General features: G+C 41.6%; 1 protein-coding gene across 1 annotated transcript in view; it reads left to right on the top strand.

Moving 5' to 3' along the window:
* Positions 1-17,210, top strand: part of PLPP4 (phospholipid phosphatase 4) — a 280,271-nt gene that overhangs the window by 156,589 nt on the left and 106,472 nt on the right. The window contains exons 2-3 of the mRNA XM_053692654.1: positions 1,301-1,409; positions 9,505-9,595. Of these exons, the coding sequence (XP_053548629.1) occupies positions 1,301-1,409; positions 9,505-9,595 (200 nt within the window). The remainder of the gene's footprint in view (positions 1-1,300; positions 1,410-9,504; positions 9,596-17,210) is intronic.

The raw sequence follows: 17,210 nt of genomic DNA, 5'->3' as shown, positions 1-17,210 counted from the left end.
ATTATACAAACGGGAGCCACAGGAATCTGTAGACATCAGTATACTTCTTAAACTTTGGGGCTTGGTTAGGAGTCTGAAAATCAGCACAATGTTATTAAACATAAGCAAAACTATTAATTTTTACAAAAACACTCCCAGACAGGCTATATAAATGGATCATCTACAAAACATGTATGCAAAGAAAATTCTAGTGTACAATGCCCCTTTAAGTTTATACCCCACTTTCAAGCACATCACTAGGCAGACAGATTGAACAGAGATAGATGGGTGCCCTTAGTGAAAATAGTCTGTTCTTAATCTTAAATGAAATTGAACTGGGAAGTCATAAACATATTGTAAAAGCCTTGCTGAAATAAATTAGTATAAGTTTACCATAGGAATTAATAGTCTGATACTAAGAGCAAAGAGCACTAATTACTTGTTTACGAGTCAAAGCTTAAGTTGAGGACTTGCAACTTGACTTGGACCTTCCTGTGTTGATTTGGGTCTTGCCTGTGTTGACTCAGGACTTGACTTGAGACTTGAATGCAAAAACAGACTTACTTGTGACTTGGAAGAATGACTTAGTACCATCTCTGGCATATATACTGTACGTAACTGGTGCATCCAATTTCAAACATTCCACCTGTTCATGTAGCCAGTGGTTATTGTTTTGGTGCAAATTACATACCACTCAACATTTCCCAGACAGAAAGGCCAAGGGGGCATGTAGGTAGTGTACCTCCTGTGTGCTTGTGCAAGGCACCACAAAAGTGTCACAGTCAAGGTTGGGCATGTAGTGGGCAGGGTAGGGTAAGTCCTGAGCAGATCTGGGGGCATGCCCTAAAAAACTAGGATATTTTCCCTGGCCAGAGAGAATCAGAGCAATGGGTAAACCTCCCAACAGTGACAATCTCAAAGTATCCGGATCAGTTGGGAGGTCTGAACTTGAGTAATCTCTGACATGAATCATTTAACCACTGTCTCTCTGAGCAGGCTGGTGCACCGGGCATAAACAGCATATCTAGATATGCCCCCAAAATGGTAATAACTTTTTCTAGAAACATTTTCTGCTATTACAAGTATATTTTAATCTCGAATATTTCCTTTCTATAAGGTAGAATAGTGCGTTATATATCTACTACATTATCCTCCACTCGAGCATCTATAGCAGAATAACTGAAGCTCATATTATTCAGTTACTATCACTGTGGGATATCAGGAAATCCTGACTTTTCAGAGTGTGGCTAAGAAAGATAGAGTAAAGTTGATCTGTAAATTAGCCAAATTGACTGACTCCTTCCTGTGTTTTTCTCTCAAGGTTTACAGAGTTCCTGGACCCGTTCCAACGTGTTATCCAACCGGAAGAGGTGTGGCTGTATAAAAACCCGCTGGTACAGTCGGATAACATACCCACCCGCCTGATGTTTGTAAGTTCAGAACACAAAGCTAAGTTACAAATAACTGCAGGTCCTATGCCTAGCTATAACTTTTATATTGAATTCCATATGGTCCTATCCTTTAGTATTATTGTTTCAGATCTTTTTTTACCTTATAGGGACATTACAGTCAAATTAAATTCCTTATAAAACCTTTAATAAAACATGAAAAAAATAACCCAATCAATATATATCTGAAGAAATCAGAGCCAAATGGTCCCCTTGTCCAGAAATTACTTTAAACTTTTAGAAATACAATCTCAACAGTATATCCCACTTTTCAATACAACTATAATAAATTAATCAAACAATGTCCCTTTACATTGAAATCACAGTAACTATATAATAAAGCAATCTCACCATGTATGGATAAGGGATCTACTCTACAGCGTTTCTGCTGCTGTTGCACTTAGGTATAGCTGGTGATGCTGCTTAAAGGGACAATCTAGTCAAAAAGAAACTTTTATAATTAAGATAGGGCATACAATTTTAAACAACTTTCTAATTTACTTTTATCATCAATTTTGCTTTGTTCTCTTGGTATTCTTTCGTTGAAAGCTAAACCTAGGTAGGCTCATATGCTAATTTCTAAGCCCTTGAAGGCGCCTCTTATCTGAATGCATTTTTACATTTTTCACAACTAGAGGGCGTTAGTTCATGTGTGCCATATAGATAACATTGTCCTCATGCCCGTTGAGTTACCTAGGGGTCAGCACTGATTGGCTAAAATGCAAGTCTGTCAAAAGAACTGAAATAAGGGGGCAGGCTGCAGAGGCTTAGATACAAGGTAATCACAGAGGTAAAACGTGTATTAATATAACTGTGTTGGTTATGAAAAACTGGAGAATGGGTAATAAAGGGTTTATCTATCTTTTTAAACAATAAAAATTCTGGTGTACACTGTCCCTTTAAGACTGAAAAAAAAACAGCAAACACATAAATAGAGTGCGGTATACAGAACATCACTCACATCTTGCAACCTCTAATATATGAGACACAGCACATGGAGTGTATCCCCACTCCAAGGGAACAAATGTGAAAGCACTACTGCTGATACCCGGGCATCCCTCTTAATATAGTGACGGAAAGGAGGATGAGGACAAATGATTTGCCTCAGCCGATACCTATTGTTAGCAGTCTTCCGGTCACTGTTTTATTTGCCTCAGCCGATACCTAGTGTTAGCAGTCTTCCGGTCACTGTTTTATTTGCCTCAGCCGATACCTAGTGTTAGCAGTCTTCCGGTCACTGTTTTATTTGCCTCAGCCGATACCTATTGTTAGCAGTCTTCCGGTCACTGTTTTATTTGCCTCAGCCGATACCTAGTGTTAGCAGTCTTCCGGTCACTGTTTTATTTGCCTCAGCCGATACCTAGTGTTAGCAGTCTTCCGGTCACTGTTTTATTTGCCTCAGCCGATACCTAGTGTTAGCAGTCTTCCGGTCACTGTTTTATTTGCCTCAGCCGATACCTATTGTTAGCAGTCTTCCGGTCACTGTTTTATTTGCCTCAGCCGATACCTAGTGTTAGCAGTCTTCCGGTCACTGTTTTATTTGCCTCAGCCGATACCTAGTGTTAGCAGTCTTCCGGTCACTGTTTTATTTGCCTCAGCCGATACCTAGTGTTAGCAGTCTTCCGGTCACTGTTTTATTTGCCTCAGCCGATACCTAGTGTTAGCAGTCTTCTGGTCACTGTTTTATTTGCCTCAGCCGATACCTAGTGTTAGCAGTCTTCCGGTCACTGTTTTATTTGCCTCAGCCGATACCTAGTGTTAGCAGTCTTCCGGTCACTGTTTTATTTGCCTCAGCCGATACCTAGTGTTAGCAGTCTTCCGGTCACTGTTTTATTTGCCTCAGCCGATACCTAGTGTTAGCAGTCTTCCGGTCACTGTTTTATTTGCCTCAGCCGATACCTAGTGTTAGCAGTCTTCCGGTCACTGTTTTATTTGCCTCAGCCGATACCTATTGTTAGCAGTCTTCCGGTCACTGTTTTATTTGCCTCAGCCGATACCTATTGTTAGCAGTCTTCCGGTCACTGTTTTATTTGCCTCAGCCGATACCTATTGTTAGCAGTCTTCCGGTCACTGTTTTATTTGCCTCAGCCGATACCTATTGAAGTGTTAGCAGTCTTCCGGTCACTGTTTTATTTGCCTCAGCCGATACCTAGTGTTAGCAGTCTTCCGGTCACTGTTTTATTTGCCTCAGCCGATACCTAGTGTTAGCAGTCTTCCGGTCACTGTTTTATTTGCCTCAGCCGATACCTATTGTTAGCAGTCTTCCGGTCACTGTTTTATTTGCCTCAGCCGATACCTATTGTTAGCAGTCTTCCGGTCACTGTTTTATTTGCCTCAGCCGATACCTAGTGTTAGCAGTCTTCCGGTCACTGTTTTATTTGCCTCAGCCGATACCTATTGAAGTGTTAGCAGTCTTCCGGTCACTGTTTTATTTGCCTCAGCCGATACCTAGTGTTAGCAGTCTTCCGGTCACTGTTTTATTTGCCTCAGCCGATACCTATTGTTAGCAGTCTTCCGGTCACTGTTTTATTTGCCTCAGCCGATACCTATTGTTAGCAGTCTTCCGGTCACTGTTTTATTTGCCTCAGCCGATACCTATTGTTAGCAGTCTTCCGGTCACTGTTTTATTTGCCTCAGCCGATACCTAGTGTTAGCAGTCTTCCGGTCACTGTTTTATTTGCCTCAGCCGATACCTATTGTTAGCAGTCTTCCGGTCACTGTTTTATTTGCCTCAGCCGATACCTAGTGTTAGCAGTCTTCCGGTCACTGTTTTATTTGCCTCAGCCGATACCTATTGTTAGCAGTCTTCCGGTCACTGTTTTATTTGCCTCAGCCGATACCTAGTGTTAGCAGTCTTCCGGTCACTGTTTTATTTGCCTCAGCCGATACCTAGTGTTAGCAGTCTTCCGGTCACTGTTTTATTTGCCTCAGCCGATACCTAGTGTTAGCAGTCTTCCAGTCACTGTTTTATTTGCCTCAGCCGATACCTAGTGTTAGCAGTCTTCCGGTCACTGTTTTATTTGCCTCAGCCGATACCTAGTGTTAGCAGTCTTCCGGTCACTGTTTTATTTGCCTCAGCCGATACCTATTGAAGTGTTAGCAGTCTTCCAGTCACTGTTTTATTTGCCTCAGCCGATACCTATTGAAGTGTTAGCAGTCTTCCGGTCACTGTTTTATTTGCCTCAGCCGATACCTAGTGTTAGCAGTCTTCCGGTCACTGTTTTATTTGCCTCAGCCGATACCTAGTGTTAGCAGTCTTCCGGTCACTGTTTTATTTGCCTCAGCCGATACCTATTGTTAGCAGTCTTCCGGTCACTGTTTTATTTGCCTCAGCCGATACCTATTGTTAGCAGTCTTCCGGTCACTGTTTTATTTGCCTCAGCCGATACCTAGTGTTAGCAGTCTTCCGGTCACTGTTTTATTTGCCTCAGCCGATACCTATTGAAGTGTTAGCAGTCTTCCGGTCACTGTTTTATTTGCCTCAGCCGATACCTAGTGTTAGCAGTCTTCCGGTCACTGTTTTATTTGCCTCAGCCGATACCTATTGTTAGCAGTCTTCCGGTCACTGTTTTATTTGCCTCAGCCGATACCTATTGTTAGCAGTCTTCCGGTCACTGTTTTATTTGCCTCAGCCGATACCTATTGTTAGCAGTCTTCCGGTCACTGTTTTATTTGCCTCAGCCGATACCTAGTGTTAGCAGTCTTCCGGTCACTGTTTTATTTGCCTCAGCCGATACCTAGTGTTAGCAGTCTTCCGGTCACTGTTTTATTTGCCTCAGCCGATACCTAGTGTTAGCAGTCTTCCGGTCACTGTTTTATTTGCCTCAGCCGATACCTATTGTTAGCAGTCTTCCGGTCACTGTTTTATTTGCCTCAGCCGATACCTAGTGTTAGCAGTCTTCCGGTCACTGTTTTATTTGCCTCAGCCGATACCTAGTGTTAGCAGTCTTCCGGTCACTGTTTTATTTGCCTCAGCCGATACCTAGTGTTAGCAGTCTTCCGGTCACTGTTTTATTTGCCTCAGCCGATACCTAGTGTTAGCAGTCTTCTGGTCACTGTTTTATTTGCCTCAGCCGATACCTAGTGTTAGCAGTCTTCCGGTCACTGTTTTATTTGCCTCAGCCGATACCTAGTGTTAGCAGTCTTCCGGTCACTGTTTTATTTGCCTCAGCCGATACCTAGTGTTAGCAGTCTTCCGGTCACTGTTTTATTTGCCTCAGCCGATACCTAGTGTTAGCAGTCTTCCGGTCACTGTTTTATTTGCCTCAGCCGATACCTATTGAAGTGTTAGCAGTCTTCCGGTCACTGTTTTATTTGCCTCAGCCGATACCTAGTGTTAGCAGTCTTCCGGTCACTGTTTTATTTGCCTCAGCCGATACCTAGTGTTAGCAGTCTTCCGGTCACTGTTTTATTTGCCTCAGCCGATACCTAGTGTTAGCAGTCTTCCAGTCACTGTTTTATTTGCCTCAGCCGATACCTATTGTTAGCAGTCTTCCGGTCACTGTTTTATTTGCCTCAGCCGATACCTAGTGTTAGCAGTCTTCCGGTCACTGTTTTATTTGCCTCAGCCGATACCTAGTGTTAGCAGTCTTCCGGTCACTGTTTTATTTGCCTCAGCCGATACCTAGTGTTAGCAGTCTTCCGGTCACTGTTTTATTTGCCTCAGCCGATACCTAGTGTTAGCAGTCTTCCGGTCACTGTTTTATTTGCCTCAGCCGATACCTATTGAAGTGTTAGCAGTCTTCCAGTCACTGTTTTATTTGCCTCAGCCGATACCTATTGAAGTGTTAGCAGTCTTCCGGTCACTGTTTTATTTGCCTCAGCCGATACCTAGTGTTAGCAGTCTTCCGGTCACTGTTTTATTTGCCTCAGCCGATACCTAGTGTTAGCAGTCTTCCGGTCACTGTTTTATTTGCCTCAGCCGATACCTATTGTTAGCAGTCTTCCGGTCACTGTTTTATTTGCCTCAGCCGATACCTATTGTTAGCAGTCTTCCGGTCACTGTTTTATTTGCCTCAGCCGATACCTAGTGTTAGCAGTCTTCCGGTCACTGTTTTATTTGCCTCAGCCGATACCTATTGAAGTGTTAGCAGTCTTCCGGTCACTGTTTTATTTGCCTCAGCCGATACCTAGTGTTAGCAGTCTTCCGGTCACTGTTTTATTTGCCTCAGCCGATACCTATTGTTAGCAGTCTTCCGGTCACTGTTTTATTTGCCTCAGCCGATACCTATTGTTAGCAGTCTTCCGGTCACTGTTTTATTTGCCTCAGCCGATACCTATTGTTAGCAGTCTTCCGGTCACTGTTTTATTTGCCTCAGCCGATACCTAGTGTTAGCAGTCTTCCGGTCACTGTTTTATTTGCCTCAGCCGATACCTAGTGTTAGCAGTCTTCCGGTCACTGTTTTATTTGCCTCAGCCGATACCTAGTGTTAGCAGTCTTCCGGTCACTGTTTTATTTGCCTCAGCCGATACCTATTGTTAGCAGTCTTCCGGTCACTGTTTTATTTGCCTCAGCCGATACCTAGTGTTAGCAGTCTTCCGGTCACTGTTTTATTTGCCTCAGCCGATACCTAGTGTTAGCAGTCTTCCGGTCACTGTTTTATTTGCCTCAGCCGATACCTAGTGTTAGCAGTCTTCCGGTCACTGTTTTATTTGCCTCAGCCGATACCTAGTGTTAGCAGTCTTCTGGTCACTGTTTTATTTGCCTCAGCCGATACCTAGTGTTAGCAGTCTTCCGGTCACTGTTTTATTTGCCTCAGCCGATACCTAGTGTTAGCAGTCTTCCGGTCACTGTTTTATTTGCCTCAGCCGATACCTAGTGTTAGCAGTCTTCCGGTCACTGTTTTATTTGCCTCAGCCGATACCTAGTGTTAGCAGTCTTCCGGTCACTGTTTTATTTGCCTCAGCCGATACCTATTGAAGTGTTAGCAGTCTTCCGGTCACTGTTTTATTTGCCTCAGCCGATACCTAGTGTTAGCAGTCTTCCGGTCACTGTTTTATTTGCCTCAGCCGATACCTAGTGTTAGCAGTCTTCCGGTCACTGTTTTATTTGCCTCAGCCGATACCTAGTGTTAGCAGTCTTCCAGTCACTGTTTTATTTGCCTCAGCCGATACCTATTGTTAGCAGTCTTCCGGTCACTGTTTTATTTGCCTCAGCCGATACCTAGTGTTAGCAGTCTTCCGGTCACTGTTTTATTTGCCTCAGCCGATACCTAGTGTTAGCAGTCTTCCGGTCACTGTTTTATTTGCCTCAGCCGATACCTAGTGTTAGCAGTCTTCCGGTCACTGTTTTATTTGCCTCAGCCGATACCTAGTGTTAGCAGTCTTCCGGTCACTGTTTTATTTGCCTCAGCCGATACCTAGTGTTAGCAGTCTTCCGGTCACTGTTTTATTTGCCTCAGCCGATACCTAGTGTTAGCAGTCTTCCGGTCACTGTTTTATTTGCCTCAGCCGATACCTAGTGTTAGCAGTCTTCCGGTCACTGTTTTATTTGCCTCAGCCGATACCTAGTGTTAGCAGTCTTCCGGTCACTGTTTTATTTGCCTCAGCCGATACCTATTGAAGTGTTAGCAGTCTTCCGGTCACTGTTTTATTTGCCTCAGCCGATACCTAGTGTTAGCAGTCTTCCGGTCACTGTTTTATTTGCCTCAGCCGATACCTAGTGTTAGCAGTCTTCCGGTCACTGTTTTATTTGCCTCAGCCGATACCTAGTGTTAGCAGTCTTCCGGTCACTGTTTTATTTGCCTCAGCCGATACCTAGTGTTAGCAGTCTTCCGGTCACTGTTTCTGAACCCTCACTTGTGCTGGGTGCAACGCCAAGAAAATAGTCCCTGTGTACCACAAACTCTTTACAGCAAGTCTCTCTACTGAGAGCACATGGGCATGGCCTGAGTATTTCATAGAGCGCAATAAAGGGACATTCCAGTCAAAATCGAAATCCACATGGATCCAATTCAGTTTTAAATAAAACAATTTTATGTAATATACATACATTAGCAAAAATGCTTCCAATCAAAGCTATAGCAGCTTTAAAAGTGTATTTAAGTATGCACCGTGCACCAGCATTTTAAACACAACACTTGCTTAGAGAGCCTAAGGTGTTTGTACCATCTGGTAATGACTCATTTTGTTAATTGCTGACATGATACAAGCCGCACGGCAGTACTGGGAGCTAGTTGAACACAGGTGAGCTAATGACAAGAGGCATGTATGTGAAGCCACCAATCAGCAGCTAGCTCCTAGTTGTGCATTGCTGCTAATGAGCCTACCTAGGTATGTTTTTCAACATAGGGTACAAAGACAATGAGCAAATAAGATAATATAAGTACATTGGAAAGTTGTTTAAAATTGTATGCAATATATTAATCATGTTCATGGGTGTTTAATTCTGACTTTACTGTCCCTTTAAAGCTACATTTGTCTATTATTTTGAAACAGTCTGTAAACAAATGGACCTTAAGGACTGATTGCTCAGTGGTTAATACGCAGAACTGCCTCTGTTTATTAGTGGTGTATAAACAAAACAAAAAAGCCAAATCCTCTGACTTTAGTATCCCTTTCACAAACACAAATTCACCTGTAAATGTAGTTTTTCCAGATTATTTTCTGTGAGATTCTCATTGTGATAAATGCGCCTAAACAATTGTGTTATCGTCATAGAACACATTAAACTGAGCATTCATTTTATGGCACAGAGCAGCTTAACATTCACAAGCTTTAATATTTACTGAGAAGCATAACAATGCGCTCAACACAGTCCATACTTGAGACAGCTCTGAGAGCCCTTGATAAGATACAGCTGTCTCATATTGGTGACATTAATTGCTGGCATAACACCATCTGTAGGGTCACAAGTACCTCTTATCTGGGGATACTGTAGATTATTATATTTAGTCAGATAACCTTAGTTGTAAAGAGCTTATACAGATCTTTCAAGCTAACAGAAAAAATATAATAATTGGAATTTCACATATGTTACTTTGTTTAGTAGATTTATGGGAATGCTAAAGTGGCGGAATCAGATGTAATCATCTGGAACTATGTAATGTTAGACATATGCCCAATTATTTACCCACAGGCCATTTCATTTCTTACACCTCTTGCCGTGATATTTGTGGTGAAAATAATTCAGCGGACAGACCGAACAGAAGTTAAAGAGGCCTGTTTGGGTAAGCACTGGTTCCTGTGCCAGTTTGTAAAATGTTATATATTTGTATGGATATTGTTCTGTAAAGAGGTTTAATATGAAAATGTAAAACAATAATAATAATGGAATTTATTTAAATATGTTTAGAATCAATCTATCTTTCTTTCTCCATCTGTGTGTCTGTCTGCATATCTATCTATGTTCTTTCCCTCTTCATCTTTACTATTTTAATCCTTCAAGATGCATTACATAAAAATTATTACTATACTTTATTTATGAAGCGCCAACATATTCCGCAGCGCTGTCCATGGATACAATTAATTTCAATAAAACTATGATATCAAACTTGTAAGAGACAGGACAAAATATACAAACACATACAGGAAGAATTGAGTGCCCTATTCACATGGGAACTTACAATCTAGAAGGGAAGGAAGTTGAGAAACAGTTGGTGAGGACTGCAAGATTGAGAAAGATGTTAATGCAGAGTTAGATTAGGGAAATGTTGTTAGGTAAGTGAAATTAATTTATTATTGAGTTGGGTGGTAGGCTTCTCTTAAGAGAAAAGTCTTCAGGGAGCATTTAAAGGGAGAAAGATTAGAGCAAAGCCTGACAGCACGAGGGAGAGTGTTCCAGAGGGTAGGTGCTGCACGACAGAAGTCCTGCAGTCTAGCATGAGAAGAGGTGATAGTCGCGGATGCAAGGAGCAGGTCATTGTTGGATCTTAGTGGGCGCGCTGGAGTATACTTGTTTATTAGAGAGGATAGGGGAGCATCGTTGGTGAGAGCTTTGTATGTAAGGGTGAGAATTTTGAATTTAATTCTGCTGTGAATGGGGAGCCAATGAAGGGACTCGTAGAGAGGTGCAGCAGATACAGAGCGATGGAAAAGGTGGATTAGCCTGGCAGAGGCAATTAGGATGGATTGAAGGGGGAGAGGTGGGAAAGAGGAAGACCAGTAAGTAGGTTATTGCAGTAGTCATGTCGGGAAATAACAAGGGAGTGTATTATTTGCTTTGTGGTGTTAGCGCTCAGAAAAGAGTGAACTTTGGAAATATTGCAGGATGTAGAAAGTGATTGGATATGGGGGACGAAGGATAGAATTGAGTCAAATGTAACTACGAGGCAGCAGGCTTGGAGCAATGGGGAACTGGTGATGCCGTCAACTGGGATAGAGAAATCAGAAGTCGGCGTAGAGCATGAGGGGGGATAAGAAGGAGCTCACTCTTGGACATGTTAATCTTTAGATGGTGAGAGGCCATCCAGGAAGAAAAACCAGATAAGCAGTCGCTGACATGAGAAAGGACAGAGGGAGAGAGAGCAGGGGTGGAGAGGTATATCTGGGTGTCATCAGCATAGAGGTGATATTTGAAGATATACCTGTTGATAAGTTTACCCAGTGCAGAAGTATAAATGGAGAAGAGTAGAGGAACCAGAACAGATCCTTGAGGTACTCCAACAGACAAAGGCATTGGAGAGGAGGAGTCGTTGGAAAATGACACAGAGAAAGACCTATGAGAAAGATAGGAGTGAATCCAAGAAAGAGCAGTGTCATAGAGGCCAAAAGAGCTAAGGGTTTGTAGGAGGAGGTGGTGGTCAACTGTTTTGAAGGCAGCTGAGAGGTCAAGTAAGATGAATATAGAGTAGTGGTCAAAATTTTTAGCAGAGAAAAGATTGTTAGTTACCTTGGTAAGGGCAGTCTCAGTTGAGTGTTTAGGGTGGAATCCAGATTGCAGGGGGTCAAGCAAGGAGTTGGTGGACAGGAAGTGGGTTAGGCTTTTGTAAACTAGTATTTTAAGGAGTTTTGATGTTAGTGGAAGCAGTGATATGGGGCGGTAGCTTGCAAAAGAATTAGGGTCGACGGAGGGTTTTTGAGTATGGGAGTGACTTTTGCGTGTCCGAAAGAAGATCGGAATGAGCTGGTAGAGAGAGATAGGTTGAATATATGAGTAAGAGCAGGAGTGAGGGTGGAAGGCAGAGAGGGTATTAGATGGGAAGGGATAGGGTCGAGCGGGCAGGTAGTAAGGCGTAGGGATATAGTAAAGAAGAAAATTCATTCTCAGTGGCTGGATGGAAGAGGCAGAGGGTGGCAGAGGGAGTAACTGGGACTGTTGTTGGAATATTGCAGGTTGTTGTTGGGATGTTGCTTTGGATAGTACATGTTTTGTTTAAAAAGTAGTCTGTCAGGTCTTGAGCATTAAAGACAGATGTGGGGGTGGAGCAGGTAGGTAGAGGAGAGAGTTAAAGGTGGAGAAGAGTCGTTTATGGTTTGAGGAAAGAGTAGATATGAAAGAAGAGAAGTAGGTTTGCTTGGCTAACTAAAGGGCAGAAGTGTATGAACGAAGAATAAACTTATAGTGTATGAAATCAGGTTCAGAGTGAGTTTTCCTCCAAACACGCTCAGCAGGTCGGGAGCATTTTTGCAAATAGCGTGTTTGCTGAGAGTGCCAGGTCTGCAACTGACGGCGTGATATTTTGCGCAGTCGGGGAGGGGCAAGTGTGTCTAGTGCAGAGGAGAGAGTTTTGTTATAGTGGGCTGTAGCGAGATCAGGGTGGGTTATAGTGTGAGTGTGAGGGAGATCTTGAATGATTTTTGAAAATTGGAGCAGATACACAGCATGTAGATTTCTACAGGTGCGGGGGCGGGATAGAGAAGTGGGTTTAGCTGTTGCATTAATATTATAGGTGACCAGGTGATGGTCTGAAATGGGAAAAGGGCAACAGGTGAGGTCAGATATAGAACAGAGGTAGGAAAATATCAGGTTGATGGAGTGTCCATCACGGTGAGTAGGGAATAGGGTGGATTGAGAGACCAAAGGAGGATGTGAAAGAAGTTTAGAGGCAGCAGGGGCAGATGGGTTGTCGATTGGAATGTTGAAGTCCCCATTAATTAGGGTTGGTATATTTGTAGAGAGAAAGTGAGGAAGCCAGGTGGCAAAGTTGTCAAGGAATTGGGAGGTCGGTCCAGGAGGGCGATAGATGACTGCCACTTTGAGGGAGAGGGGGAAGAACAGGTGAATATAGTGGACTTCAAAGGAGGAGAAGGAGAGAGATGGGATTGGAGGTAGGTACTGATAAGTGCAGGAGGGGAGAGCAGGATCCCAACACCGCCGCCACATTTCTCACTTGGCTTAGGGGTATGGCTAAAGTGAAGACCACCATGTGTGAGAGCAGCAATTGAAAAGGTGTCGGAAGAAGATAGCCAGGTAATTGCTTAAAGGGTGAAAGCATTTGATATAAACAGGTCATGAATAGCTGTAAGTTTGTTGCAGACAGAGCGAGAGTTCCATAGTGCGCAGGTGAAAGGAGTGTGTGCGTATGGGATGTATTTGATGGAAATGAGGTTATGTGTGTTGCTTTTATTAAAGTGTCTATAAGGAGTGTGTGATTGGGTAATGGTGAGAATGGGGTGGGGGCCCAGGATTTGATGATGATGATTTGAGAGATGTCGTCTGATGCTAATAGCAGCAAGATGGAAAGTAAGAGTAGGTGAGAATAAGATTTATAGCAGTGGGGGAATTTCTGTGAGGTGGTGCAGTTTAGTGACAGATTTTAAAATAGAAAGTAGTTCATGAGAGCTAAGGTAAGGAGAGGAAAGGAGAGAGGGGACAATATAAACTGCATGTGGAGAAGGGTAAGGTATGAGCATGTGAGCCTGCCTGTGGAATAGGCATGAGACTATTAAAAGGAAAAGCAGTCCTGAAAACATAGAAGAATATTAAGTGCAAAAGATTGTTTTTAAAATGAAAATATTTAGATTGACTCAAATAATCTTCAAATCTTGTTCAATTCTTGTCTAATCCTTAGTGCTGCCACTTAAAGATCGTCAAAAAAATCTGAGATTTTAAAGGGACGTACCAGGGGTTAAGAACAGTGAAATAAATCCAATAAAAAACAGAGGTTTTAAAGGGACGTACCAGGGTGTTAAGAACAGTGAAATAAATCCAATAAAAAAATGAGGTTTTAAAGGGACGTATCAGGGTGTTAAGAACAGTGAAATAAATCCAGCAAAAAAACAGACGGCTAGATTACGAGTTTTTGTCGGTAATGGTGTGCAGGGCTAACGAGCATTTTTTTCTCACCGCTCACTTAAGACAACGCTGGTATTACAGGTTTTTTAAAACCCAGCGTTAGCCGCAAAAAAGTGAGCAGCAAAATTTAGCTCCACATCTCACTGTAATACCAGCGCTGCTTACGGTAGCGGTGAGCTGGCTAAACATGCTTGTCCACGATTTCCCCATAGGAATCAATGGGGGAGAGCCGGCTGAAAAAAAACCTAACACCTGCAAAAAAGCAGCGTTCAGCTTCTAACGCAGCCCCATTGATTCCTATGGGGAAATAAAAGTTATGCCTACACCTAACACCCTAACATAAACCCTGAGTCTAAACACCCCTAATCTTACACTTATTAACCACTAATCCACCTCCCCCAACATCGCCGACACCTGCATTATATTATTAACCCCTAATCTGCCGCTCCGGACACCGCCGCCACCTACATTATACCTATGAACCCCTAATCTGTCGCCCCCAACATCACCGACACCTACTTTTTATTTATTAACCCCTACTCTGCCGCCCCCAATGTAGCCGCCACCTAACTACACTTATTAACCCCTAATCTTCTGCCGCCAACGCCGCCGCCACTATAATAAAGTTATTAACCCCTAAATCTAAGTCTAACCCTAACACCCCCTAACTTAAATATAATTTAAATACATCTAAATAAAATTACTATTATTAACTAAATTATTCCTATTTAAAACTACTTACATATAAAATAAACCCTAAGCTAGCTACAATATAACTAATAGTTACATTGTAGCCATTTTAGGATTTATTTTTATTTTACAGGCAACTTTGTATTTATTATAACTAGGTACAATAGTTATGAAATAGTTATTATTTAAAATAAGTACAAATTTACCTGTAAAATAAACCCTAACCTAAGTTACAATTATACCTAACACTACACTATAATTAAATTAATTACCTAAACTAACTACAATTAATTACAATTAAATTAAATAAACTAAAGTATGAAAAAAAACACTAAATTACAGAAAATAATAAAATAATTACAAGAATTTTAAACTAATTACACCTAATCTAATACCCCTAATAAAATAAAAAAGTCCCCCAAAATAATAAAAATCCCTACCCTATACTAAATTGCAAATAGCCCTTAAAAGGGCTTTTTGCAGGGCATTGCCCCAAAGTAATCAGCTCTTTTACCTGTAAAAAAAAATACAATACCCCCCAACATTAAAACCCACCACCCACACACCCAACCCTACTCTAAAACCCACCCAATCCCCCCTTAATAAAACCTAACACTAACCCCTTGAAGATCACCCTACCTTGAGACGTCTTCACCCAACCGGGCAGAAGTGGTCCTCCAGGCGGCTAGAAGTCTTCATCCGATCCGGGCAGAAGAGGACCTCCAGACGGGCAAAAGTCTTCCTCCAGGCGGCATCTTCTATCTTCATCCATCCGGAGCGGAGCGGGTCCATCTTCAAGACATCCGACGCGGAGCATCCTCTTCCATCCGACGACTAACACTAAATGATGGTACCTTTAAGTGACGTCATCCAAGATGACGTCCCTTCAATTCCGATTGGCTGATAGAATTCTATCAGCCAATCGGAATTAAGGTAGAAAAAATCCTATTGGCTGATCCAATCAGCCAATAGGATTGAGCTTGCATTCTATTGGCTCCGCTATTGGCTCCGCTCCGGATGGATGAAGATAGAAGATGCCACCTGGATGAAGACTTCTGCCCATCTGGAGGTCCTCTTCTGCCCGGATCAGATGAAGACTTCTGGCCGTCTGGAGGACCACTTCTGCCCGGTTGGGTGAAGACGTCTCAAGGTAGGGGGATCTTTAAGGGGTTAGTGTTAGGTTCTATTAAGGGGGGATTGGGTGGGTTTTAGAGTAGGGTTGGGTGTGTGGGTGGTGGGTTTTAATGTTGGGGGGTATTGTATTTTTTTTTTACAGGTAAAAGAGCTGATTACTTTGGGGCAATGCCCCCACAAAAGGCCCTTGTAAGGGCTATTTGTAATTTATAAGGTAGAGATTTTTATTATTTTGGGAGGCTTTTTTATCTTATTAGGGGGATTAGATTAGGTGTAATTAGTTTAAAATTCTTGTAATTATTTTATTATTTTCTGTAATTTTGTGGGGGGGGTTTTCGTACTGTAGTTTATTTAATTTAATTGTAATGAATTGTAGTTAGTTTAGGTAATTAATTTAATTATAGTGTAGTGTTAGGTGTAATTGTAACTTAGGTTAGGGTTTATTTTACAGGTAAATTTGTACTTATTTTAACTAGGAAGTTATTAAATAGTTAATAACTATTTAATAACTATTGTACCTAGTTATAATAAATACAAACGTGCCTGTAAAATAAAAATAAACCCTGAGATAGCTACAATGTAACTATTAGTTATATTGTAGCTAGCTTAGGGTTTATTTTATAGGTAAGTATTTAGTTTTAAATAGGAATAATTTATTTAATTGTAGTAATTTTTTTCCGATTATTTTAAATTATCTTTAAGTTGGGGAGGGTTAGACTTACGTTTACGGGTTAATAAAATTTAACTAGTGTTTGCGATGCGGGAGTGCGGCAGTTTAGGGGTTAATATATTTATTACAGTGGCGGCTATGTCCGGTTGGCAAATTAGGGGTTAAAAATTTTATTCAAGTGTTTGCGATGTGTGGGGGGCCTTGGTTTAGGGGCTAATAGGTAGTTTATGGGTGTTAGTGTACTTTTTAGCACTTTAGTTAAGAGTTTTATGTTACGGCGTTAGACCATAAAACTCTTAACTACTGACTTTTAAATGCGGTAGGAGTCTTGACAGGAGAGGGTCTACCGCTCACTTTTTACAAGACTCGTAATACTGGCATTAGGAAAATCCCATGGAAAAGATAGGATACGCAATTGACGTAAGGGGATTTGCGGTATGCTCGAGTCGCGGAAAAAAAGTGAGCGGTACACCTGTACCTGCCAGACTCGCAATACCAGCGGGCGTTAAAAAGCAGCGTTGGGACCTCTCAACGCTGCTTTTTAAGGCTAACGCAAGACTCGTAATCTAGCCGAGAGGTTTTAAAGGGGCGTACCTGAAAGTAAATGAGAAATAGCAGGGTTAGATTCAGCAGATGTTTGGCTTAAATAAGTAGCATTCTGTCCAGTTGTAGCTCTACATAAGTATAATTCTTAGTGCTGTCACTTAGACAGATGGAATGCTCTGCAAATGCTCAGACCCCAGCGAAAAGAATCAAAAACAGACATTCTAGTTCCATGTAACAGTTTCAAAAAATATAACCTAATTGCAAAAATAATTATGTTACTGATTAACAAAATCAAACCAAGAGAAGTACAGAAATGATTTTATTTTTGTATCATACTGCTCTATTATAAATTGTTTCCATAGGAGATTAATTAATGTCTTCAGTATTAGACCTTCTTTAGATTTCCGTAAGGATAAAATTATTTTTCTACCCATTAGAATAACCAGGTTAATAAACAGGGTACTTAATCTTCTCTCCTTGTAATCCATCAAACCAGTTATTTTATCAAGCTGTATTGTTAATCTTAAATTACAAATCTTTTATTTAATCACTTATTCAAGAAAAAAAA

Source organism: Bombina bombina, chromosome 9 (genome assembly GCF_027579735.1).
Source record: "Bombina bombina isolate aBomBom1 chromosome 9, aBomBom1.pri, whole genome shotgun sequence".
Lineage (NCBI taxonomy): Eukaryota > Metazoa > Chordata > Amphibia > Anura > Bombinatoridae > Bombina > Bombina bombina.
The sequence above is the reverse complement of the archived record's forward strand: the minus strand, read 5'-3'. Positions and strand labels throughout refer to the sequence as shown.